Below are 27,938 nucleotides of genomic sequence, written 5' to 3'. Positions count from 1 at the left end.
TGCCATCCTCAAGCACATGCTGCTCAGCAGCTGGCACCTTGTTGCTGAGGAGTGCCAGGGGCAGCATCTTACCATTCAGGTACTAGAGGTGCCTCTCCTGCGCTTTCATGGCTGATGTTGCAATGCCCTCGTCAACAGACTTGTACTCCTACAGGTTGTGGTAGCCACTATGTTGCGTCGATGTGCATAATGAAGTTGGCAAATGCCTGTATCTTCGGCACCTGCTGCCGAGTGGTGATGGTGCCCTGGGGAAGCAAGATGTGCTGCTCCATCAAAGCCAGCTTGAGAGTGAGTAGAGGAGTTTGGCCATCCAGCGCGCCTTGTGCTCAATCCAGGCCGTTGGAAGTTTACTGGAGTCTGCATCATCTGCACCCAGATAGACAAGACACAGCTGCACAAACTCATGGTAGTCGGCAGCACACATGGGTGAGTTCAGCACGTGACTTGCCCAGGAACAGTTGTCCTGTAGACACCTAAACAACCAGGCCAGTGAAGATGTGGCTGAGGAGCACCTCACCAATGTGATGCCAGCACCCGGACCAGAGCAGTGGTCTATTAAGTAAGAGCTGGACAGCAATGCAGGCTGCTGTGAGATGGCCTGTGTTTGATGCAGTGGTGTCGAATACCATGTTGACAACCTGGTTGGCATTAGATCTGTGAGACCACCCACAGAGTTTGAGACCAGAAACTTGTTGGGAACTGGAGTTATGGCTGTTTAAAGCCCAGCCAATAGGAAGACAGAGGGGGCGGGGCTTATGCAATTACAGATCATTCCTATTGGCCGTCTAAGTACACACCTAGTTTCAAGACAGTACCTTGCTGCGAACTGGAGTTATAGCTGTTTAAAGCTCAGCCAATAGGAAGACAGTGTGGGGCTTAAGAGGGGGTGGGGCTTAAATAATAAGTCCTTATTGGTCGTCTATGTACACCCACCGAGTTTCGAGACGGTACCATGCTGTGAACTGGAGTTATTGCTGTTTAAAGCTCAGCCAATAGGAAGAGAGGAGGCAGGGCTTCAGTAATTACAGCTCATTCCTATTGGCTGTCTAAGTACTAAGTCCCTATTGGCCATTTAAGGCCAGACACCAAGTTTCAAGACGGTACCATGCTATGAACTGGAGTTATGGCAGTTTAACTCATTGACTGCCACCATTAAAAGTGAACTATCAAGCTAGGTTGCCAAGCATTTCTTGATTTCTTACCATGTTTACCATTTTTTTTTAAATTCTGTCTAATGATGACTATGTCATGCCATGGCCCAGATGAAAGAGGATAACTTCTAGTTTCCACAGAAAAAATAATTATGTTTTTATCATGTACACTTCTTTAGTTATAGCCATTTGAAAACCCTTGTTTCACCAAAACCAAGCCCTCTCAGAATAACAACTGGAGAAAAATACGTTTTTGTGAATGGTCTCTTTTCAAGCAAACAACTAATTTTTTTTACTCACAGCTCTTTATTTATTACATGAGATGCTTACTTTATGATCTGAAACAAAACAATATTTTCTTACAGTGTAATGGGCACATTGTCTGTCCGTCCGTCACACGTCACACTTTTGCACGTCACATCGTATCTCCGCAACCGTTGCCCAGATCCATGCCAAATTTTGCACACACACTCCTTGCCTGCCAAACTACAACCTCCACCCATCAATTCTCACATGCCCCTCTTCTAGCGCCACCTTGAGGCCGATTCTTGCAAAACACATTTTTGGACACTGCTCCTACAAATTTTGCCCTAAAATCACGCAAATCGGTACATACTTGCTCTACACTGATGTCATCAACATGGAGCTCTCATTTAGCGCCACCTTCAGGCCAATTTTTCAAAACACATTTTTGGACACTACTCCTACAGATTTTGCCCTAAAATCACGCAAATCGCTACACAGTATGTCTACACTCATGTCATCAAAATGGATCTGTCCCATATAGCGCCACCATCAGGCCGATTTTTTCAAACACATTTTTGGACAATGCTCCTACAGAATTTGCCCTAAAATCACGCAAATCGGTACACAGTATGTCTACACTCATGTCATCAAAATGTGTCTGTCTATCATCGACGTCGAGCACCGCTTGCATGCTCATAGTCAATCTCTGCGTGGTACCGTTCGAAACAAAGCCTCCTGTGCAAAGGCACAAGACACAGATGGCAGTAGAATGAGGTCTCACTCCTTTTCTTGTGTATTTTGCTGCAGATGTAGCAGACCCTTGTAGGGTTTCTCCTTCGTGGTCTGGGCGGTATCTTTTCAGGGACATGGGCTGACCTCCTCACAGTCCGAGAATCGGGCCAGAGGGGTTGGGTGGGTCGCGGGGTGCACCAGGCTTCGACAATGGCTTCGGTGAAGCTCAAGCCAACACAAACACATCAACAACACAGCAACACCTCCCAGATGAAAGCATTGACAAATCAACACTCAAAATGTTATAAAAGTTTCAACATGAACTTACCTCAGTGTGATGAGGAGAGCGTTGGTGTAACACACACACAGAGAGAGAGAGAGACAGATAATTCCAGTGCCGTTTAGTGTCAGTAGATCAGTAATCCTATAGTTTCATTCGTGTAGTTTTCTTTTTCTTTTTTCGTTGTTTGTGAGCGGGTTTCATGCCCTCACCGCGGAAGCCTAAGGCCCCGGCCGGGCACAGCAAGCGCCCGACGGCTAGCCATGGTTCACCGGTCGCCTCTAGTTCTGGTTCCCGTCGCGAACCAGCCCGATCCTGCCCTGGACGCGGGCGAGGTAGAGGGGCTAGAGGGCCTCCATCGAACCCCGGTCCTGGTCAGACCACCATGGATGCCTTTCTAATCGCCAATTTGCCCCGTCCGGAGACGGATACGGAGTACGAGACGGAGGAAGAAGAGGCGGCACCAAAATCAAATGATGTGTACAGGTCCGTGTCCGAGGACTTCTCCGATGTAATACAGTATCTGGCTTAAAGTCCTGTTCGCAATTTGGTGTTAGGGGAGTTTCTCACCTGAACTGAGTCAGTGGGTCCCTAGACATGAAAAATCACAGAGGTGCTCGTCCGCCATAGTGCCAGGAATGGCGCAATGGCCAAATCAAATATGGCTGCCATCGGCTATGATGAAAATCCAACTTTTCTGTTTCTGGGTGTATATGCACATGTAATACCTCTATTTGGACTAATTGTGGTGTGGGGAATTCATTTCTGATATTGTTTTGACCATTTTGGGCGATTTGGACCTCAAAAGGTCATGGTCAAGGTCATTTTGCTATTCCAAAGACCGTGGGCCATAACTTGGCCATTGTTAGGAGTAAAAACAGGTGCAGTAGGTCTAAATCAACTAATGCTGACATGTATAATTCATTTCTGACATTGTTTTGACCATTAAGGATCATCTTGTCTTTGAAATATCAATGTCAATGCCATTTTCTAAAAACGATTTTGTTCATTACTTGCACTTTTATAGTATTTTGTGTAAGTTTGTTACTATTTTATAGTAAGTTTGTTTTGTTTATAACAAAAGACATACTAGTGGGAAATACAACAAGTAAACATCCACATTTAACTTTAAAGGGGGGTTTTAAATGGGTGTTTAAATGAGCAAATAAGACTATTTACGAATAAAAGTGACAAATAAAATCACACAACAAAAGCACACACAAAATTAAATAACAATTTCCAAAGTGCACCATATTGGGATTGTGTGCATCCAAGTTAGTATGATGTGTTTTTACAGGATGTATTCAGCAAGGCAGCCATATCCTCGAGAGTCGAAGTGTTCCTTGCATCCGTCCATGTTCCATTGGTTCTAGTCTTTCCTCAGGTTCCTTGGCTGTTGCAAGCAGGTGGCAAGACATGCAGTGATGTTACTAGGTTTTCAATGTAATGGGTCCCGGGACCCACAGGTGGTCATTCAAATGGGTCCCAGAAAAGTTTTATGAGTCCTCAATACAATGTTTTCGAGCGCTGTGAGCTTGTAGATTGGCTATTTTCAAAATGTTTGCCTATTTCTTATATTTATTTTACAATTTGGCTAATGTTTGAACTTAGAACTACTAAAACTACTAAAACGTGTGCCCCTAATGAATTCGGGCTCGCAAAATGGCGTCGGACGTCGGTGGAATCAAAACATTGACGTTTCTATCGCCTGTTTAAGACTTTCTACGTGGATTTTATTTGTGTTAACGTAGGGTAAAGTAGGATGCTTTCACCCATGAACAATGGTGGTGTCTGTGGAATTTAAAAATGTTTTTCTTTTACCGCGACCCAGTAAATTATTTTAACATGGACTCCAATGGAGGCGCATCCCCGGGACCCCAGGACCATGACATGAATGAGTCCCTGGGCAACTTGAATGAGTTTTTGATGCGGGATGCGCACGTAATGACATCACTGGACATGCACTAGAAAGGTGCCTTGTTGGTCTCAGGCAGCAGTTGTACTTCTCTGCTACCAATACTGTCTTGTTCTGTCAAGGTCTTTGCCTCTCCAAAGTTTGTTAGATATTGTATTCGGTCAGAAGCCATAGCTGCATGCTTAGTCCCCACCTGGCCCATGCAGTCATCTCCAGTTTCCAAGGCATATGTCCCCTGATCACTGTCTTGGCTAGTGGTGCTCCAAGATGAGAGACTGCTTGATGCTGTAGAAGCATGTGCCGCTGCACACCTAGTGCCATACTGCTACCAGATCTACTTAATCCCCAGTGCTTGGAAGTATCACTACGACAACTCTCTGGGGTCCACTCATAATCCTGGCGACCCATTATTCCCTCCATTAGGTTAGGGTTATGGGTAGGTTTAGTTATAACTAGCCCTTACCCGTTCAAAGATATGAGCTCCAAAATGATGTGCAGTGTGTGGGTTATGGGATGTGCACTGTGCATACAGTATATGAGGGATGGAAAGTAACTTTAACTGGTGCTTGCATGATAATATGTAGGAGCATCAATGTAAGAAATACCCGTTTCGTTTAATGGCTAACCCCCCCCCCCCCCCCCCCGCCCGCCCGCCTGCCCGCCCGCCTGCCCGCCTGCACACACACACACACTCCCCCCCCCCCCCGTGTGTGTGTGTGTGTGTGTGTGTGTGTGGGTTTGTGTGTGATTGTGCATGGCCTGAACAACAGCGCCCCTCCCTTAACATGTGTGGTCACAAAAGGTACTGTAGGCTAAATAGATATAGATACACCATAAAAATGCGATTATACAGCATACGATTTGTGAAAGTGACAAACGGGCTTCACAGTTATGTCAGGTGTGTTCATATGCTGATGGTGATGCGATTTCAGATCAATTGCTCCAGCCACCGAGGAGAAACGCTGTTTCATACAAACAGACAGACAGACACTCACTCACTCACTCAGACAGACATTCGCAAAGTTATAGCATAGATAGGGCCAGTTGACTCCACATGTACCAGCAGCTTGGTGACAGCCTCCTCAATCTAGTTCAATCTTTGGGATCTCTTCACCTCCAGCCCCTTTTGCAGGGAGCCACTCATCATCATCAGAGATAACAGAGTCGATAGACGCACCCATCCCTCATCAACTTTACACATTCTGGGTGTCTGAGGTGAACAAACAGCTCTCCAGCTGTGTGTTCGGAATATGGTGGCCATTCAAGCTTGTGGCGATGTAGGTAGAACGGCTGCCTTGGAATCTGAAGGTTCCAGGGTCGATTTATGTCTCCTCCTGCTTATTTGTCGAAGTGTGCTTAAGCAAGACACTGAACCCCTAACTGCTCCCGATGAGCACCTTGCATGGTTTCTTGGTGTGAATGTATGTGTGAATGTGTGTGTTAATGGGTGAATGTGAAATACATTGTACAGCGCTTTGGAGAAGAGCGCTATATACTGTAAATGCAGTCCATTTACCATTATCAGCTCTGTTGTCTCTGTTGATGATGTCGCTAGTGGAGAAGAGATCCCAGACATCTTGAATAGGATTAAGGAGGCTGTCACCTGGTGCATGTACAGCCTCCATTATAACTAAGCCTATCCCTAACCTTCACTAACCTAATGGTCAGAATAATGGGATGTCGGAACTATGAGCGGACCCCAGAGAGTTGTTGTCTCCTTCACATTACTGCTATACTACACCCCATATTTCCAAGCACTGGGGATGAAGGAGATCTGGCAGCAGTATGGCACTGGTGAGACTCACTTGCACTGCATCAAGCAGTCTCATCTTGGAGCACCACTAGCCAAGACAGTGATCAAGGCACATATGCCTTGGAGACAGGAGATGACTGCATGGGCCAGGTGAGGATTAAACATGTAGTTATGGCTTCTGACCGAGTACAATGTCTAACAAACTTTGGAGAGGCAAAGACCTTGACAGAACAAGACACAGTATTGGTAGCAGAGAAGTACAACTGCTGAGACCAACAAGGCACCTTTCTAGCGCATTTCTTGCCACCTGCTTGAACAGCCAAGGAACCTGAGGAAAGACTAGAACCAATGGAACATGGAACAGGGCATGACATAAAGGCTTGTCCTGTTGTCCGGGACAAGTGCCCATACTATGGAGTGGAGGGAGCAAGGGGGGTCATTAGCCGTCCTTTTGTTATTATTTCAATGTATGAAATTTTTATCCGGACAAGTGACTTTTGTCTCCGGACAAGTGAATGGGAAATATACTTGTCCAAAGGACAACTGCCTCAAAAAGTCAATGTCAAGCTCTGATGGATGGAAGGAGCACTTTGACTTTAGTACACTCCTGCCATGTCTGAAGCAAGACACTCGACACTGATGGAGTTCTGTGCATCATATTTTGCCATGGAACAATGCCAAATCAATCCTGTAAAAACACCTCATACTAACTTGCATGCACACAATCCCAATATGGTGCACTTTGAGGGAAATTGTTATTTAATTGTGTGTGTGATTTTGTTGTGTAATTTTATTTGTCACTTTTATTCGTAAATAGTCTTATTTGCTCATTTAAACACCCATTTTAAACCCCAATTTAAAGTTAAATGTGGATGCTTACTTGTTGTATTTCTCACTAGTATGTATTTTATTATAAACAAAACAAACTTACTATAAAATAGTAACAAACTTACACAAAATACTATAAAAGTGCAAGTAATGAACAAAATCGTTTTTGAAAAATGGCATTGACATTGATATTTCAAAGACAAGATGATCCTTAATGGTCAAAACAATGTCAGAAATGAATTATACATGTCAGCATTAGTTGATTTAGACCTACTGCACCTGTTTTTACTCCTAACAATGGCCAAGTTATGGCCCACGGTCTTCGGAATAGCAAAATGACCTTGACCATGACCTTTTGAGGTCCAAATCGCCCAAAATGGTCAAAACAATATCAGAAATGAATTCCCCACACCACAATTAGTCCAAATAGAGGTATTACATGTGCATATACACCCAGAAACAGAAAAGTTGGATTTTCATCATAGCCGATGGCAGCCATATTTGATTTGGCCATTGCGCCATTCCTGGCACTATGGCGGACGAGCACCTCTGTGATTTTTAATGTCTAGGGACCCACTGACTCAGTTCAGGTGAGAAACTCCCCTAACACCAAATTGCGAACAGGACTTTAAGCCAGATACTGGATTAATGCAGATGATGTCATCGGCAGCACTGGTGATGGAAGTGCTTCCATCACCAGTGCTTCTCTGTCAGGCACTGGGACACAGAGACCTTCAAGCAAAGGAACAGGCAAAGGTAAGATAAAAATAATGATATTTTATATATATGTGTATATATATATATATATATATATATATATATATATATATATATACATATAATATATATATATATATATATATATATATATATATATATATATATACATATACACACATATATATATATATACACACATATATATATATAAAATATCATTATTTTTATCTTACCTTTGCCTGTTCCTTTGCTTGAAGGTCTCTGTGTCCCAGTGCCTGACAGAGAAGCACTTCCTTGATCAGCTTCTGAAAACGCATACCAAAATAAAATAAATGATTTACTCCTCAAATTGAATGAAAAGTTCTGTTTCCATGTGTGTGTGTGTGTGTGTGTGTGTGTGTGTGTGTGTGTGTGTGCACGCGCGCAATGTGTGCTGCATGTGCACAACTTACGCGCAAAGAAAGAGTCATCTTTGCTCTCCGGGGGGTGCCACTCAAAATCACCAGTGCTGCCGATGACATCATCTGCATCGGAGAGGAGAAGTCCTCGGACACGGACCTTGAATTTGATTGAGTGAATAATTTAGCGAAAGTTAGCTCAGGAAAGTAGGCTACGAAGTGATGCGCTGTGAACTTGCACTGACTGCTATCTGCTGTTTTTGAATGGATCAATGATATGGATTAGGATAATACATACATCTCACTCTGGGACTGGGAGAGATAGTGAGTCTCGATATTATCTCTCGGCGACATGGGCATGGCAGAGCGTTCTTCGCGTGGCCTCAATCCGGTGTTTGGGACGGCGAGCCACCGATTCCGGCGTGAGGAGTGCGGGCAGTGGAGCCGTGTCTGCCCGCGGTGTGTGTTGTTGGGACGGCGACGCCGCCTCTTCTTCCTCCGTCTCGTACTCCGTATCCGTCTCCGGACGGGGCAAATTGGCGATTAGAAAGGAATCCATGGTGGTCTGACCAGGACCGGGGTTCGATGGAGGCCCTCTAGCCCCTCTACCTCGCCCGCGTTCAGTGCAGGATCGGGCTGGTTCGCGACGGGAACCAGAACCAGAGGCGACCGGCGAACCATGGCTAGCCGTCGGGCGCTTGCTGCGCCCGGCCGGGGCCTTAGGCTTCCGCGGTGTGGGCATGAAACCCGCTCACAAACAACGAAAAAAGAAAACTACACGAATGAAACTATAGGATTACTGATCTACTGGACACTAAACGGCACTGGAATTATCTGTCTGTCTCTCTCTCTGTATGTGTGTGTTACACCAACGCTCTCCTCCTCACACTGAGGTAAGATCATGTTGAAACTTTTATAACATTTTGAGTGTTGATTTGTGAATGCTTTCATCGGGGAGGTGTTGCTGTGTTGTTGATGTGTTTGTGTTGGCTTGTTTTGGTATAGAGAGGCCTGAGAGGCCGGGCGGTTGCTACGAGGCTCTGATGTAGCCATTGTTGTCTTGCTGTTTTGGTAAACTTTTGTTGTAGAGACTTTGAACTTTTTTGCGTGTATATGGAGCTGTGTGTGGGTTAGGGTGACTCAGTGCAGCAGGTCACAGCTTTTCAAGTGAAAATGTTTTTGATTCATGCAGAATGGTCTGCTTGAAGATCTGCTTGTTTTGTTTTCATTGTCTGACACCACCACTGCTGCGGCCGCGCCGCACTGTGTCGGCGGAGCCGTGTCCTGATAAATGAGTTCACTTTGGGTTCATGGGGAGGTCGATTTCTCCTTTGTTTTCAAACAAGCTGACTTTGATGTGTGATTTTTAACCACCCTTTTATCATAGCAACATGACATTTTGTCACAGGCTAGGGGAAAGTGTACTTTTGCATAAACCTTGAAAACAGCCCCAACTCGTGAAACTCGGGCGTCGCAGCCTCAGACAATGGAAAAAACTCGGGGAACTCGTGGCGGCGCAGTCAATGAGTTAAAGTCCAGCCAATAGGAATACAGAGGGGGTGGGGCTTAATCAATTACAGCTCGTCCCTATTGGCCAGAAAAAGTCCAAAGTCGTGTGAGCGTTTTAAAGTTTAAATCACTTTGCTAGGCAAAATTATGCCAGAGTAATGTGGCACCAAGTTTCTTTTTTTTTTTCAAGTCAATGTTTTAGTTTTTTTGTGAATTACGTCGCAGTGGTAATGTGGATTGGGAAGAAATGTAATAGCACTCCATTCCCGGCCGAGGGTGGCGTAAATCGTGCAGCTGTTATTACGTGCCGAAATTTGCGGGAAGATGATAAGTATATAGTTAAGTATGGCGGATTACAATAAGTGTTTTGCCATTGCATGGCAGGTACACTTAAACTAAATTAAGGTAAAACATGCATATGTGTGCTGGTTACTCCCTTTAGCCAAAATAGCTGATGGATATTCCACCTCTAAATCACCATTTAATGCAAAAATATTTTGCATATCATATGTTGTAACAACATGAATCTTTAGTTCTCAATCGATCTCACAGGGACCGGGATGAAAACTACAACAATTCTCTGTCATTCTGCATGTTTTCTACATGCAGACGCAAAATCCGTGGACAGCCGAGAAATCTGTATTGTATTTTATTTTTGGAGTATCTGTACTTCACTCATGCTCTTCTTGTTTTATCTTTTCCCTAGACATCCAACAACTCTCTGTTTGTAAAGGGGTTTCCCATGAACTGCAGGAGAGGAGCCTCGGTCTGGTCCAGGAGGAACCAGGCTCTTCACAGATTAATGAGGAACAGGAGGAGCTACCTCAAAGACCAGAGGGGGCGGATGGGTCAACGTCATTACTAGCAGTAAAAACTAATAATGATGAAAACCCAAAGATAGAGCCTCTAGCCAGCACTTCAGCGGAACCCATGAAAACACTAGCTTCTGTAGAGGACTGTGGAACATCAAAATCAACTAGTGATGACCAGCTCCTCTATTCACACTGTTCTGAATCTGACACCGAAGACAGTGATGAGTTTGAGGAGACCAGGGACACCGAAGACAGTGATGAGTTTGAGGAGACCAGGGAAGATCAGTCGGCAACAATGAAATCGCACAAGACACAAAATGTGAAAGTACAGAGAAAATCATCAGAGCAAACTCACTCCACGAGGAGTCGCTCAGGAATGAAAAGGTTTAGTTGTACAGAGTGTGGCAAAATGTTTAATCTTAAAACAGATCTAAAAGGACACATGATGACTCATAGAGGGGAACAGCCCTTTACTTGTGAAGTGTGTGGCAAGAATTTTCATCACGCAAGTCATTTAAAAAGACACACAATGACTCATACAGAGGAAATGCCCTTTACTTGTGAAGTTTGTGGCAAAGGCTTTTGCCAAAAAAGTAATCTAAAAACACACATGAGGATTCATACAGGGGAAAGGCCATTTATTTGTAAAGTTTGCAGCAAAGTCTTTGTTAACTCAAATTCTCTAAACACACACATGGGCACTCATTCAGGTGAAAAGCCCTTTACCTGTACAGTTTGTGGCAAAGGATTGAGCAGGACGATCTGTCTAAAAAGACACATGATGACTCATACAGAGGAAATGCCCTTTACTTGTGAAGTTTGTGGCAAAGGCTGTCGCCAAAAGAGTAATCTAAAAACACACATGAGGACTCATACAGAGGAAAGGCCATTTATTTGTAAAGTTTGCGGCAAAGTTTTTGTTAACTCAAGTTCTCTAAATACACACATGGGCACTCATTCAGGTGAAAAGCCCTTTACCTGTACAGTTTGTGGCAAAGGATTGAGTAGCAGGAGGTGTCTAAAAAAACACATGCGGATTCATACAGGAGAAAACCTTGTTTCTTGTGAAGTATGTGGCAAGAATTGTCATGACGCGGGTCATTTAAAAATACACATGATGACTCATACAGGAGAAATGCCCTTTACTTGTGAAGTTTGTGGCAAAGGCTGTCGCGTAAAGAGTAGTCTAAAAATACACATGAGGACTCATACAGGGGAGAGGCCATTTATTTGTAAAGTTTGCAGCAAACGCTTTGTTATCTCAAGTGCTCTAAACACACACATGGGCACTCATTCAGGTGAAAGGCCCTCTACCTGTACAGTTTGTGGCAAAGGATTGAGCAGCACAAGTGCTCTAAAAATACACATGAGGATTCATACTGGAGAAAAGCCCTTTACTTGTAAAGTGTGTGCCAAAGGCTGTATTAGTAAGGGTCAACTAAACGAACATATTAGAACTCATACAGGTGAAAAGCCCTTTACTTGTACCGTTTGTGGCAAAGGCTGTAGTCGAAAGGGTTCTCTAATAGGACACATGAGGACTCATACAGGGGAGAGGCCTTTCGCTTGTACAGTTTGTGGTGAAGGCTATTCTCGGAAGAGTTATCTAGAAATACATATGCGGACTCATACAAGAGAAAAGCCCTTCACTTGTACAGTCTGTGGTAAAGGCTGTGGGCAAAAGAGTAATCTAAACAAACACATGAAGACTCATGAAGATATAAAGCCCCTTACCTGCACAGTTTGTGGCAAAGGATTGAGTAACACAAGTAGTCTAAAAACACATATGAGGACTCATACAGAGGAAAAGCCCTTTACTTGTACTATTTGAGGTAAAGAATATATGGACACATGCATTCTGAGCTGTCAGTTGGACAGTAACAAATATGTCTGAATTGACACATGATATCACACTCACAAGCAAATACATCCATGCTAATCCAGGAAGTCATACTAACGTAGTTATCGCACAACATCACATCTTCAACACCAACAAAGGACATTTAAATGAACGGAGCACTTCATACAATCCCCCAATATCTACGTCATTGGGGGAAGTATTGAAGAATGACTTCGCTTTACACAGTTAAAAGTACCATTGTAGAAGCAGAAGTAAAACTGCTGTATTCAAAATTTTACTAGATAAAGTACTAGTTAAAGAATTGGCATCACAAAATACTTGAGGTACCAAAATTAAAAGTACAAAAGAATTGGCATCACAAAAAACTTGAAGTACCAAAAGTAAAAGTACTCATTATGCAAAACATCCCAGTTCAGAATTTCCCACTTAAAAATATCAAGTCAAAATCTTTAGAAACGTAAAATCTACGAGCTCACACCACATTGTGACGTGTATAATGTTGTGACATAGATGTTTGTGAATAGATGACATTTAATTTGTTAATGTATACTTACACAAATGTAACTAATGTTTTCAAATAATTGAAAACATTAGTTACAAAAATTAAAAGTACAAAAGAATTGGCATCACAAAAAACTTGAAGTACCAAAAGTAAAAGTACTCATTATGCAAAACATCCCAGTTCAGAATTTCCCACTTAAAAATATCAAGTCAAAATCTTTAGAAACGTAAAATCTACGAGCTCACACCACATTGTGACGTGTATAATGTTGTGACATAGATGTTTGTGAATAGATGACATTTAATTTGTTAATGTATACTTACACAAATGTAACTAATGTTTTCAAATAATTGTAGAGGAGTAAAAGGCCTCTGGGATGTACCGGTAAAACTACTCAAGAACCAGAGCCTTAGTTGTGTCATCTTATAAAATAGTTTTTGTAAATGCAAGTATACATAATTCTGTACCTGGAAAAAATAAATAACTAGTTTACAGTCTGCATTCCTTGTATTTAAACTAATACTTAACAGCAGGGTTCCCACGGTCATGAAATTCCTGGAAATATTTTGAAATTTGAAAAATATTTTTCCAGTACTGGAAAAGTTTTGGAATTGATCAAGGGTCCTGGAAGGTCCTGGAAATATTAGCTGTGCATTGTCTTTGGTTATTGATTGTGTTAATACCTCTGAAATGACAAATTAAACATTGGCCAAATTGTCAAATATTAGAAATTAGCCGATCTACATGCTCATAACGCCTCGTGTTGCGAGGCGTTGTGAGCATGTAGATCTGCTATTTTCACAATAGAAACGTCTTATACAAAATTCCTCAACTCTTAGTGCTCGTCTGGGTGCCGGGTCCCCAGTTAGAATATGATTATTTGAGGGGTCACAGCCTGAAAAGGTTGAGAACCACAGGCATACACTACCTGTCTTTGGGCATTGCGCATAGGAGTAAGTGACTTGTTATTGAGCTGAATTATTGTTATATAGTTCTGGAAATTCGGTTAAATATTCTGGAAATGTTTTGGAAAGGTTTTGGAAATTAATTGGTAAAAATGTGTGGGAACCCTGTAACAGGGAACAGGATGGGAGTAACTTCATTTGTGTTTTGCTACTGTCGATGGATATAAATGCATGTGTTCTCCATGATTGATGAACAAATGCTTATGTTGATTTGATTTTTATTGCTTTTCATGTCTTACTCACTGTTACCTGGCCATCTGTTCACTGTGTTGAGATGTGTCGTGTTTGGATTGGAAAATTATCTGTATATTGTCTTAGTATCATCATAAAAAATAAACCTCATAAACAATCTTTACAGTCCAGATCTCCACAGTGCACACTATAATAAAACATGTTCCCCATGCCTGGGAGAGCACGCACGTGCCACTGCTGAAATCAGCCTGATCTGAAAACAACTGCCAACAAAGGGCCCATGGTGCAGTACTCCACACCTAGCCCTACCCATATCCTTCGGGAGAACTACGTTTACAGTACGACTACGAACAAAGGATAACTGTCCAAAGGTGAAACACCTGAGAGCAGTTCACTTCCGTCATTTCCACTCTCACAGTGAGCGGTATAGTTAGCGGGGTGTTGCAGACCCGCAGTACAAAAGTAAACAATGAAGTCACCTACAAATGCAGCCCTCCTCCTCTTGGCAACATGCAAATGGTTTCTATGTGCCACTGCAGACCTGGACGGTAAGTAGATATTTAATAGTTCTTTCTGTCATTTTGTTTGCAGACATGAAAGTCTAATTATCTACATAATTAATATCCCACTGCTTTGGCTACATAGGCTACATGGTCTCTATTAGGTCTGACATCAGTGCATGAAGAAAACCTCCATCCATCCATACAGTATGTGTGCACATGTGACATGGTTTCTGTTGTGTATGACATCAGTGCATGTTGATCTCCGTACATTTGATGAGGGCTATATGCAGATTTGACTCCATATGACGTTTCATGGCGGGATTTCACGTGATCTAGGGTTGTTAGATCGCCATGGTTGCTCAAGATGTTAGGAAGAATGCACTCCATATTCGGACATACTGGTCAACCAGGAATTCCTCCATATGGTCATGTGGTAGAGCTCCTATGGACACTATATAGCAATGAATTGACTACTAAGTGAATATAGAGCTATTTAACACATATTTTAACCAAGAAAATCACTTACTCTTCTTTTAATATAAAAGGATGTAAGATAATGTTTCTTTTATAATTTGTTTTCTAAGGACAAGAGAGATTGTTAACAAAAAAGGGCTACAAAAGTGCTGTAAAACATTATCAATTAAAAAGACTGAGCAGCTTGTATAAGTGAACTTTGGTGTAACCTCCTGTTTGTCTAGTCTCACATGCATCTTTATCTGTATCAATGTGTTAATAGCTCCAGTAGTCCACACTAAACTAGGGAGTGTGAGAGGCAAGTGTGTGGGCGTAAAGGGGAAAGACACACAAGTCCATGCCTACCTGGGTGTGCCTTTTGCCAAGCCACCTGTTGGACCTCTGAGACTGACTCCACCCCAGCCTGCAGAGAGATGGGAAGGAGTGAGGGATGCCACCCAACAACCATTCATGTAAGAGGCAAAACATTAAAAATGTACATTTAAACTGTTTAGAAAAAGATAATCAATGTGGCATTAAGAACTCATCCTTAATTATATGCAACCTAAATGCATATTACATACTGTATTACAGGTGTATTCAAGTCCACGATATTACAAATATGATGGCGGCCAATCTAGCCATGGAAGTCAAATTCCCAAACATATCAGAGGATTGCCTTTATCTCAACATTTACACCCCTTCCAAACCATCTGCCAATCGAAAACTGCCTGTAAGTATTGTACTCACAACATAACTCATGACATACGTACAGACAAAGCCAGGTGTAGGAGCGGTTAGCACCGCTCCAAAAGTTAGGATTTCTGCTTTAACTTTTGCAAACCAGTAGTGTTTATATCCTTATCCGGTTCCATAGGATGTGTATGGACTTCAGCAGATGAAATGTTATATTTACATTACAAAAATACATCCTGTCATCAAGGTCATGGTGTGGATCCATGGAGGAGGATTTATCATGGGTTCTGCATCAGGATACGATGGATCTGCTCTGGCTGCTTACCAGGATGTGGTCGTCGTTCTGATACAATATCGCATTGGAATACTGGGGTTCATTAGGTAATACTGGGTCCTCCCCTGAGCCATGCAATGCTGTGTCAAACCGGATGTACCAGTATTTATGTTTTGCAAATGTCTCTGTTCACAAAGCACAGGAGACAAACATGTACCAGGAAACTATGGATTACTGGACCAGGTGGAAGCTCTGCGATGGGTCCAGGAGCACATCCGCAACTTTGGAGGAGATCCAGGTTCTGTCACCATATTTGGGGAGTCTGCTGGTGGAGCGAGTGTATCTGCATTAGTAAGAACACATATACAGTACACAGAACCTGAACAAATGATATCTAATGATTTATAAATAAAATCTTTAAAAGTATTAGTAACACATAGTGTCTTCAGTTTTATGATTTTAATAATTTGTGTTGTTTGTTTTTGTACCTCTGTTTTCACCTCCTCTTATTGATTTGACAATTAATCCACAGCAAATATTGTTATCATCATGGGCCCAAGGTGCAAATATATTGAATTATTTCCCTCTCCTGTATTGGCAGCTTCTCTCTCCACTGTCTGCTGGCTTGTTTCATGGTGCAATAGCACAGAGTGGCTCTGCAGCAATGGATCTTCTCTATTCCTCCAATCCCCTGCCTCTAGCCCAGGTTAGTTTTGCTAAAGCAAACGGGTACAGTAGGAAGATGAATGAGTGAATATCGTCATGTATAAGAGCTTGTGAATACATCTCATAACGTCATTGGATACATTGGATACATATCTTTCTATTTCATGAAAATGTATGGTTTTGGACATACAAGGTCTCCTTACCAAACAATATACAAATGCTTGAAATGTCCATAATAAGACACATTATTGTGCTTGGTAGACTGTAGCAAACATGTCTGGCTGTGACAGTTCTACCACAGAGAAGGTTGCCAAATGTTTGATGAAGCTGACCATAGATGACATAGTGAAGATTCAGAAAGAGGTGAGATTTCTTGGATCTTGAGTGTAAAAGCAAATCGAGAAGGCCTTACTGTAGATCGTACAGTCATACTGTACGACAAGCAATATTTGTTCTCATACAGTTGTCACTAGTCATTAAACCGTTAATTGATAATGAGTGCAAACAGTATGTAAACAGATTACATGGATGAATCTATTTAGACATTCCATGATGGAATGCCACTGCATTACTTTAAAAAAAAAGTAAAGAAAGCATTGTGTTCTGCAAACAGTAATTACTGTTTCTAATTGTCTTTCTGTTTGCCTTTTAGTTGGCAGCATTATTTGAATCCTTCAAGAAGTAATCAATTTGTCTTTTATAGAATGAATTCCTACAATTTGGACAACTAATTGTTGATGGGCAGTTTCTTCTCAAGTGTGGAATGGAGGTTTTACAAAATCATGAGATGCACAATGTGCCTCTCATGATTGGGTTCAATAATGATGAAGGCGGTTGGCTCATGACAAACGTAAGTTTATATGACCTATCAAATTTGGAACACAGTAGTGTGAACAATAACAACAAGCCAAAGGCTTAGTGACCATATATGGGGAGACACCACACAAACCACACAGTACAGTAGGCAGAAGTACAAAATCTATTAGCTATTAGCATCATGACATCACGCGCACGCGAGCGCGCGCACACGCACGCACGCACGCACACACACACACACACACACACACACACACACACACACACACACACACACACTAATGATTAATTTGATGGATTCTCCTGGTTTAGGGTTCGTGAAGGAGTCCTGTTTGTGTTGTTGTAAATAACACGTTTATGCCTCCTCACTGCCACACATGACTGAATCTATACTGCTATTACACTACAGTATTACCCATGTTATCTCAAAGCAAGTGTAAATACAAGGCAACAAATCCTTTCAAATATTGGAAATTCTAATAATTAAAAAATGTGTGTGCTATAATTTGTAATTCTAAACGAACCAAACTTATGTTTTATATATTTGGGAAATCAGTGTTAAAACCATGTTCTATAATATACAGTGTATCTCTGTATGATTCTGTGTTTTGTCTTCACAGTTAATGGCTCCTACAGGTTGGGTGGATGGAATGGACAGGCAAGAAGCTAGAACCATAATGAGCATGTTTACATACCCCACTGTAAGTATGTTCAGAAATTAAAACATACCTGCCCGATGTTTGATTTAACATGTTCTTTTTTGTCTTTGATTATATCCGCCAGGCTGAAAGGCACACTCAGTGTGTGTGTGTGTGTGTGTGTGTGTGTGTGTGTGTGTGTGTGTGTGTGTGTGTGTGTGTGTGTGTGTGTGTGTGTGTGTGTGTGTGTGTGTGTCTATGTGTGCGGCTAATCTCATAAGCTGCTTGACTAAAGGGCCGTTTATAGTTACGTATGCTTGTTTTTGGGTGAGAGAGTACGTGCGGTAGATCCATCGAGATGCATAGTTCCTCTCTACGTTATTTACGTGCCGACCCGCTCTCCGCTCCAATTCTGTTCCCGTTGGGGCCGTGCCACATGGAGGTGGTTCTGCACAGCACACACGTGTAATTAACCGAAGCATTTTTAGCCAAAATATGTAGAACCACAGAATTTCTTGACCCGACGACCGACGTGATGTTTGGTAACAGTCTGGACTGGTTCTGCAGCTGCTGTCTGTCGGCAACGTTATCGTGGTAAATGCAACTCTGCGAGGGTACAGATTTAACCACCCGGACTGAGTAATAATAACAAAACACAGTGCACTGCACCCGTCTCGCTGTTGGAGGAGAGGCGGAGGAGTGTGTGTGTGCGCGCGTTTGTGTGTATGTTTTCTCATGCCAATAAAGCCGTTTCAGCCTGTGAGGAGTCGAGACATCCTCTTCACCAGTGGTTGCATTGACGTTCCTTTTTTCCCGTTTCTTGCTAAAATATATTTCTTGTTGGGACACATTGTTTCAGAACCACTGTCTTATAAGTAATTTTCCTCACTACTGCCACGGTTGACAAAAGTTCGACATGGGTAGTTCATGTGTACGTAAGTTTTTATTGGTTTTAATCCGTCGGGTTGAGTGTTGTCCGTAAGGTTTCGTACAGAGACAAAAACGGACAGACCTACGGAGCTAACGGATTAAATCACTCTCCCCTTCCGTTTCTAGTGTAGACTTGCGGTCCTTATGTATTAATATGCATGGTACTTAACTTGCGTCAAACATTTTGTGCACACTAGTTCACGGAAGACACTTCACCTGATCATTTTCAAATGGCGCTACCATAGGTTGTTCAGATTACAACACAACTACACATCTAACTATATTTTCCGTCTGTGGGGTAGGAATGTGTGGAGTTGACTTGATGCACAACAGGCGTGTAGTCACACAAGCTCCAATGAGTTTGGATTCAGGTTCACCAAACCAGCCAAACTGTAGCTACAGCTTCAGAAACAGTGAGCAGCATTGTCCATGATGTATGTATGTCAAGGCCTTACTGAATGTTCTGTTTATGATCTAGCCTGAAGACCGGTGGATAACCGAGCTGTTGGCAGATGAATACATGGGAACGTCAGGGGACCGTGTGAAAGTTAGAGATGGGTTTACTGAGTTGTTTGGAGACGTGATGTTTAACATTCCTGCCATTAAGGCTGCAAACTTCCACAGAGGTAAATCTGTAGGTCTTCATGTTAATCAATAGAATTTAAAGCTACAAACTGTAACTTCTATGTCCTGCCCGGGGTTCCAACAGCTGGTATCCCACACAAGCGCCAAGCTTTCTATTGCTGAGCAGAAGGTATTGCATGAAGAAGGCTTCATGCAATACCGCTTATCAATTGTATTATATTATATATTATATATATATTATATTAGTCAAAATAACATTTATTCACTAAAAAGTGTCATGGATTGCAGCTTTATAAAACAAATGAGTTTTATATGATAAATCATTAATTGTTCAAACTACAGATTGTTCAAAAATAAAATTGTGATTCTACAGTAGGATGCCATGGGGTCATTGGAAAATAATAGTCCTTTGTCTAGTGATGCATAAATGCAAGTGTCATGACAATCTTCCCATTACATTTTGACATTATTTCATCACTTCTGAAACAAGCTCTGCAGACACTTAATCCTGATGAGGATGGTACCATGTATGGTTGCCTCTACGTTGGTGTAGATAAATACGGGCCATTTAGGCATTTACCATGTTAGACCAATTATCTTATGTTGGCCATTATCAACTCTTGTCAATTGGCTACCCACTTGCCAAGCTTCCTGCCTGAATTCAACATTCAACTCGATGCCTTTGATAAACACAAGTAGAGACCAGATGTTGTATGACATGACATGAATGAACCTGACATTTCTTTCACCCTCCAAACAGATGCAGGAGTCCTAGTGTACTTCTATGAGTTTGAAGAGACACCCAGCATGCTCAAGAAGAAGAGGCCCAGCTTTGTTGGCTCTGATCATGGGGATGAAATCATTTTTGTTTTGGGAATATGTTTCACACAAGATCAAGTCATATTGCAAGGTAAAACAAGACCACGTTTTGCAGCTCATCATAATGTGGTCTATTAGACATTTGTGTCTATAATTCTTTCTCTCCCAGAGCCATGTACAGAGGAAGATGAACAGCTAAGCAGAATTCTGATGAAATACTGGAGCAACTTTGCTCGTACAAGGTACATTTTTAATGATTGATTCTGTGTGACCGTAACTCTTAACTGTCAATATCACCTTATTTGTTTGCTGTTTGGTGATACAATAAGGAATATCAACGGAGAAATCGTTTTTTCAAACAGTAAATGAACATATTCATTTTTTTCATTTCAGCCAAAATACATGCATGAATAAGGAGATCGGCTGTTGCAGTGCCTCATATGAAGCACATTATAAATAAATTCACAACCATTATTAGCCTATATATTTGAACAATTGGTAGAAGGCATATTTATTTAATACAGTTAAAATTCTGGTTCTAATCAGTTAGTTACAGATATGTTTGACATTTCTCACTAAATGAACATGCGGCATGACCATGAGTGACATGTGTTGCAAGTGGATGTAAGCTCTTAAATATTATTAAGGTTATTTGCCGTCAGAGCCCATCTTCTCTATCACTACGAAGAGTATTTTATCTTTGATTAGCTGTGAAAGTTCAGTTTTCAAAAATGAATGTCATCAGAGGAGAATGAAGAATTATTGAATTTTTTTTAGATCTCCTAATGGAGCCGGCCTGGTACACTGGCCACAGTATGGAGCAGAGGGAGACTATCTCTCAATTGGGATGGAGCAGGAACCTGGTCAGCACCTGAAGAAGGACCGTTACACCTTCATGACTGAAACCCTTCCTGAGAAGATCAGACATAGAGAGAAGATGGAGAACAGGTATGATCCTATACTTATACCTACCAGTAAGACTCCCTAATCGGGAGATAAGCGACCGTCAGGTCACATGTACCGGTATACACCGCTTTGAGTGATTTTAGGGAAAAATCTGTAGGAGCAGTGTCCAAAAATGTGTTTGAAAAAGACAACCTGATGGTGGCGCTAAGTGGGACAGATCCATGTTTATGACTGGAGTCTAGACATACTGTGTACCGCTTTGCGTGATTTTAGGGCAAAATCTGTAGCAGCCGTGTCCAAAAATGTGTTTTGCAAGAATCGGCCTCATGGTGGCGCTAGAAGAGGGATAATGAGGGGTGGAGGTTGTGGTTTGGCAGCCAAGGAGTGTGTGTGTGTGTGTGCAAAGTTTGGCATGGATAGGGGCAACGGTGGCGGAGATATGAGCAGGGGAAAAGTGTGACGTGTGACGTGACTGACAGACAGACTGACAGACAGACAGACTGACAGCCGGTGGAGGTTTTGATAGTAACTGCAGTCTAAGACAAGTTACTAAACACCAGTAAGACTCCCTAATCGGGAGATAAGCGACCGTAGGTGGCTTATCTCCACAAATAGGGCGAAAATTTGTTTTTCCAAAATCTTCCTGATCCATGTTGATGACATGAGTGTAGACATGCTGTGTAGTGATATTCGTGATTTTAGGGCAAAAACTGTAGGAGCAGTGTCCAAAAATGTGTTTTAAAAATCGGCCTGAAGGTGGCGCTACAATAGGGCCATGTGAGAAATGAGGGGTGGGGTCTCCGCGTTGCCTTGGCGGACGAATAGGTACCGGCCCCGGCTCTCCCGGACGCTCCTAGCCCGAGTTACGGCATTTTATGTGCGCTGCAGTGGCAGGGGGTCCTCCACTGGGGGTGCCACCACTTTTGCATCCGTTCTGGAGCACCAGGAGTCGGTGGTCCCCGGGAATTCCCCGTGAGCAGCCCCGTTGGGGTGGTCATTTGGTCATTTTTGCACATTTGGTCATTTTTTACATCTGGGGGTCCCCCAGGGACCTGGGGGTCCGGGTCCTTGGAGGTTGTAGTTTGGCAGGCAAGGAGTGTGTGTGTAAAATCTGGCATGGATCGGGTCAACGGGTGCGGAGATCTAAGCAGGGAAAAAGTGTGACGTGTGACGTGTGAGCACATTTGGTCATTTTTTACATCTGGGGGTCCCCCAGGGACCGCTCCGGGGGTCCTTGGAGGTTGTAGTTTGGCAGTCAAGGAGTGTGTGTGCAAAATTGGGCATGGATGGGGGCAACGGTTGTGGAGATATGAGCAGGGCAAAAGTGTGACTGACTGACTCACTGACTCAGCCACGGACAGCTGGTGGAGGTTTCTACAGTAAGTAGCTCCCTACGGTCGCAATAACTCTTTTAAAAACTAGGCTTTGTTTGGATAAAACTCACTACAGCATCACTGCATGATACTTGTCCACAGACCAAAGACAGGGCCTGTAGTCCACACAAAACTGGGAAGTCTGAGAGGAAAGCATGTGAGCATAGAGGGGAAGGATACAGGAGTCCATGTCTACCTGGGAGTGCCTTTTGCAAAGCCTCCTGTTGGACCTCTGAGACTGACCCCACCCCAGCCTGCAGAGAGATGGGAAGGAGTGAGGGATGCCACCCAACAACCATTCATGTAAGTCATTAATGCAGTCCAGTAGGTGTTTATTTATTGGATAGTTTTATATCACTATATCAGCTGTAATTCTTTTTTGGTTTGTTTTCACAGCTGTGTCCAAAATAAACCTTTTCTTCTGCATGTGATGAATATGTTATTCATGATGACTGATATCTCTGATATCCCTGACATCTCAGAAGACTGTCTTTACCTCAACATTTACACGCCAGCAATAGAGGCTCAAGATCTCAAACTCCCAGTAAAGATCCATATTTTCCCACATAGAATTGTGTGAGTACAATTACTAATAGATACAACATAATCTGTATTTTGTTTCCTAGGTCATGGTCTGGATCCATGGTGGAGGGCTAGAACATGGCTCAGCCTCATTTTATGATGGTTCTGCTCTGGCTGCTTACCAGGATGTAGTTGTGGTTCTGATCCAGTATCGCTTAGGAGGACTGGGATTTCTCAGGTGAGGAAGGTGTAGTGTGATGTGCACATGATGATGTTCTGACTTGTTTTAGCGATTCCTGATTGTGTTCTCTTTTCAGTACCGGAGATGAACAGATGTCAGGAAACTTTGGTTTACTGGACCAAGTGGCAGCTCTGCAATGGATCCAGGAGCACATCCATAACTTTGGAGGAGATCCAGGTTCAGTCACCATATTTGGGGAGTCCGCTGGTGGAGTGAGCGTGTCCCTCCTGGTACAGTACAATCCACACAAAAATATTCTCTGAAACTAAAAATTTAATATTTTAATCTTTTAATTAGTTTGAAGCTATATCCCGTGTTTTGTGTTGCTTGAATTATCAGGCTCTGTCTCCATTGTCTGATGGCCTATTTCACCGTGGAATCGCTCAAAGTGGCACTGCCGCGATGGATTCGCTATACTTGCCACAAGATCCTTTGCCCATAGCCCAGGTTATTTACCAGGATACTGTACTTATTTTTTGTATAAACAATTCGAAAATACACAATATATAGCACATTATGCCAACAAGAGTCTTATTCTTTCTTCTTTAAAATAATATATTTCTGTGATCTTTATTGCCAGCTAGTAGCCAATGTATCAGGCTGTGACATCACAAGCACAACAATGATTGCTGACTGCCTGAGATCCATAGAGATTGATGCAATGCTGACTATTGAAAAGGTTTGTACTGATGTATTAGATATAATCTGCTGACATGATACCAGGGGTGAGATGCCATGTATTCTGATTCTGATATAACTGATATATTTGATTAAGTCTGTGAAATATACATGTGTTTTTATTGAATTTTTATTTTATTTTCTCTCAAGGACAACAAGATAAGATATCCTGTCAATGTTGATGGACACTTCTTGACAAAACCTGTGGATGAACTGTACCAAAACCATGAACTTCTTAAAATACCTTTCATAACAGGCATTAATAATCATGAAGGGGGCTGGCTACTCCCTTGGGTAAGTACCAATTTGATGGACGGCAGTGGCTCAGGAGAAAGAGTGGCCATTTGTGTGGATGGGAAGATTCCGGGTCGACCTCCAGCTCCCCCTGGATTAATGTGTTGTAGTGTCCTTGACCAAGACACTGAACCCTTACCTGCTCTCGTTGAGCAGGATGATACCTTGCATGGTGTCCTCTGCTGTCGGTGTGTGAATGTGTGCGTTAATGTTTGAATTTAATGCATGTTGTAAAGCTTAAATGCACCATTTACATTATCGGTGATATTGTTGCATTAGAACATTCTATGTTTTCTTACTTTACTCATGATTTTAGTTTCTCTTCAGTCGTTTGTTTTCCAAAACAAATAAAAAGTAAACCTGATTGCTCTTCTCTATAGTTCTATGCTCCTCCAAACTGGGCAGAGGGAATGTGTGAATGTCTGAATTTAATGCATGTTGTAAAGCTTAAATGCACCATTTACGTTATCGCTGATATTGTTGCATTAGAACATTCTATGTTTTCTTACTTTACTCGTAATTTTAGTTTTTCTTCAGTCGTTTGTTTTCCAAAACAAATAAAAAGTAAACCCGATTGCTTTTCTCTATAGTTCTATGCTCCTCCAAACTGGGCAGAGGGAATGGACCGGGAACATGTCATGGATGTTCTAGCCTTGTTCTATCCCAATGTAAGAGAAACACTGCCTCGCATTCATTTCATGGTCTGATTCTGCCATAACCACTTTACCATAACCGCTACTGTATATACTTTGTTGTAAGAGAATAGCAAAAATAGCTGATCTACAAACTCACATTGAATCACAACACAATGCCTTTTGTGTGCTTATCTGAATAAAATAAACGTTTTTTTCGTATTTTTTCTTTTACCTACAGCATGATGTGGCAAAAATATTGATGCCAGGTTGAAAGTGGTTAATGATCTCTCTTTCCTTTCCTCCAGCTGAAAGATGGCCCATTGAAAGAGCTTGTGGCAGATGAATATCTTAAAACCTCTGGAGATCGACTGAAAATTAGAGACGGATTTACAGAACTGCTTGGGGACATTCTTTTTACCATTCCAGCCATTAAGACGGCAAATTCCCACAGAGGTAACTGTAGAATAAAATAATGTAATCTTGACTGATTTTCCTGTTTTGCCTCGCACATTGCAGTTTAAACGCACACACTTCATTTTGTCTTCAACCAGATGCAGGTGCCCCTGTATACCTGTATGAGTACCATCATCCACCCAAATTCCTGCAGGAGAGAAGACCAAGCTTTGTTAGAACTCACCATACTGATGAAATCGTCACTGTATTGGGATCCTGCTTCATCACTTCCCATGCCAAATTAGGAAGTAAATGTTAATTAATGGAACAGATAAATACCTGTATACCGTGAAAGTGTACATCAGAAGCTTCACTAAACCATGTTTCTTCCTCACTATACAGTATCATGTACAGAAGAAGAGGAACAGCTTAGCAGAACCATGATGAGCTATTGGGGAAACTTTGCTCGGACAGGGTAGGATTAATATCACAATACACAGTATCTTACATTTAGATGATGTGATGTTTAAGTCTATAGTGTCATTACTCTCATTACTGTTCTCAATTAACAACTTAAACCCACTTTTGTCAGAATGTTTGGTCCTGTTTCAAAGTGGTTAACTTATGTGCTGTAGGTCACCTAATGGAGCCGGCCTGGTACATTGGCACCAGTACGGTGCTGATGAACACTACCTGTCCATTGGGCTGGAACAGATGTCTGCTCAGCACCTGAAGAAGGACCGCTACACCTTCCTGACTCAAACCATTCAGGATGAGATTCACCAGGGGCAAGATAATATGGATCACAGTGAACTGTAGGATGGAAAAGCACTCGCTTGTAAAAAGCCCTATAGAATCGCAATAAACATGCTGCACAGACCCACACACACACACACACACACACACACACACACACACACACACACTGATCTAGGACATGAATGAACATATAAAACCCAATTGATGGAAAATCTGTTTTTCAATGATACTGGGTTTGCTGGACTTTAAAACTGAACACATGTTAATCTAGCTACCACATATGAAGAACGACCAAAACCAATTCCAGCGTCCTATTCCAGCACAACCATATGGCAGGCAACCGCACATTATGCAGAAATACATAGTGCATGCTATGCTGAACGTAATCCACTTAGTGTCATCTTTTAAAAATGCATATTTACCGTACAGTTTGTGTTTATATGCTTATTTCGCAATACCTATTGCGCAATCCTCTGTAGAGCAATGTGTCATTATCATCATCAGAGTCTCAGGTTACAAGAGGGAAGGGGGGGGCGCAGCTGCACAGGGGGAGAGAGAGAGAGAGAGAGAGAGAGAGAGAGAGAGAGAGAGAGAGAGAGAGATACAGTAGAGTAGAGTAGAGTACAGTACAGTACAGTACAGTACAGTAAGATACAGTAGAGTACAGTACAGTAAGATACAGTAGAGTACAGTACAGTGAGATACAGTACAGTACAGTACAGTAAGATACAGTACAGCAAGGTACAGCAAAGTACAGTACAATACGGTACAGTCAGTACAGTAAGATACAGTAGAGTACAGTACAGTAAGATACAGTAGAGTACAGTACAGTAAGATACAGTAGATTACAGTACAGTAAGATACAGTACAGCAAGGTACAGTAGAGTACAGCAAAGTACAGTACAATACGGTACAGTCAGGTACAGTAGAGTACAACAAAGTACAGTACAAAACGGTACAGTCAGGTACAGTAGAGTACAGCAAAGTACAGTAAGGTAAAGTAGAGTCCAGTAGAGTACAGCAAAGTACAGTAAGGTAAAGTAGAGTACAGTAGAGTACAGCAAAGTACAGTAAGGTAAAGTAGAGTACAGTAGAGTACATTAAAGTACAGTACAGTAAAGTATAGTAAGGTACAGTAGAGTACATTAAAGTACAGTACAGTAAGCTATAGTAAGGTACAGTAGAGTACAGCAAAGTACAGTAAGGTAAAGTAGAGTACAGTAGAGTACATTAAAGTACAGTACAGTAAGGTATAGTAAGGTACAGTAGAGTACATTAAAGTACAGTACAGTAAGGTATAGTAAGGTACAGTAGAGTACATTAAAGTACAGTATAGTAAGGTACTGTAGAGTACATTAACGTACAGTACAGTAAGTTACAGTAGAGTACATTAAAGTACAGTACTGTAAGGTACAGTAGAGTACAGTAAAGTACAGTACAGTAAGTGGATGGATGGATGGATGGATGCATGGATGGATGGATGTGGATGGATGGATGGATGGATGGATGGATGGATGGATGGATGCATGGATGTGGATGGATGGATGGATGGATGGATGGATGGATGGATGGATGGATGTGGATGGATGGATGGATGGATGGATGGATGGATGGATGGATGGATGTGAATGGATGGATGGATGGATGGATGGATGGATGGATGGATGGATGGATGGATGTGGATGGATGGATGGATGTGGATGGATGGATGGATGGATGGATGGATGGATGGATGTGGATGGATGGATGGATGGATGGGTGGATGGATGGATGTGGATGGATGGATGGATGTGGATGGATGGATGGATGGATGGATGGATGGATGGATGGATGTGGATGGATGGATGTGGATGGATGGATGTGGATGGATGTGGATGGATGGATGTGGATGGA

At 42.2% G+C, this 27,938-nt stretch overlaps 2 protein-coding genes across 2 annotated transcripts in view; both read left to right on the top strand.

Moving 5' to 3' along the window:
- LOC308294769 (cocaine esterase-like) overlaps nucleotides 1-25,526 on the top strand; it is a 52,306-nt gene extending 26,780 nt beyond the window's left edge. The window contains exon 23 of the transcript XR_013962537.1: nucleotides 25,445-25,526. The gene's annotated coding sequence lies outside the window, so the exon portion shown is untranslated. The remainder of the gene's footprint in view (nucleotides 1-25,444) is intronic.
- On the top strand, nucleotides 190-24,909 carry LOC308294237 (cocaine esterase-like; the record flags this gene model as incomplete). Its single annotated transcript, XM_080736964.1, has 18 exons — nucleotides 190-288; nucleotides 10,239-10,380; nucleotides 15,104-15,293; nucleotides 15,415-15,553; nucleotides 15,764-15,897; nucleotides 15,988-16,141; nucleotides 16,392-16,496; nucleotides 16,718-16,819; nucleotides 17,893-17,973; nucleotides 19,319-19,466; nucleotides 20,186-20,259; nucleotides 21,101-21,192; nucleotides 22,626-22,826; nucleotides 22,920-23,067; nucleotides 23,150-23,283; nucleotides 23,363-23,516; nucleotides 23,626-23,733; nucleotides 24,874-24,909. The coding sequence occupies 18 exons, from the start codon at nucleotides 190-192 to the stop codon at nucleotides 24,907-24,909; spliced, it is 2,241 nt and encodes a 746-aa protein (XP_080593090.1).
- Nucleotides 25,527-27,938: the final 2,412 nt, after the last annotated feature.

This window comes from Nannobrachium achirus (genome assembly GCF_963921795.1).
Source record: "Nannobrachium achirus genome assembly, chromosome: 11".
Lineage (NCBI taxonomy): Eukaryota > Metazoa > Chordata > Actinopteri > Myctophiformes > Myctophidae > Nannobrachium > Nannobrachium achirus.
Note: the sequence above shows the minus strand (reverse complement) of the source record. Positions and strands in the feature narration are given on the sequence as shown.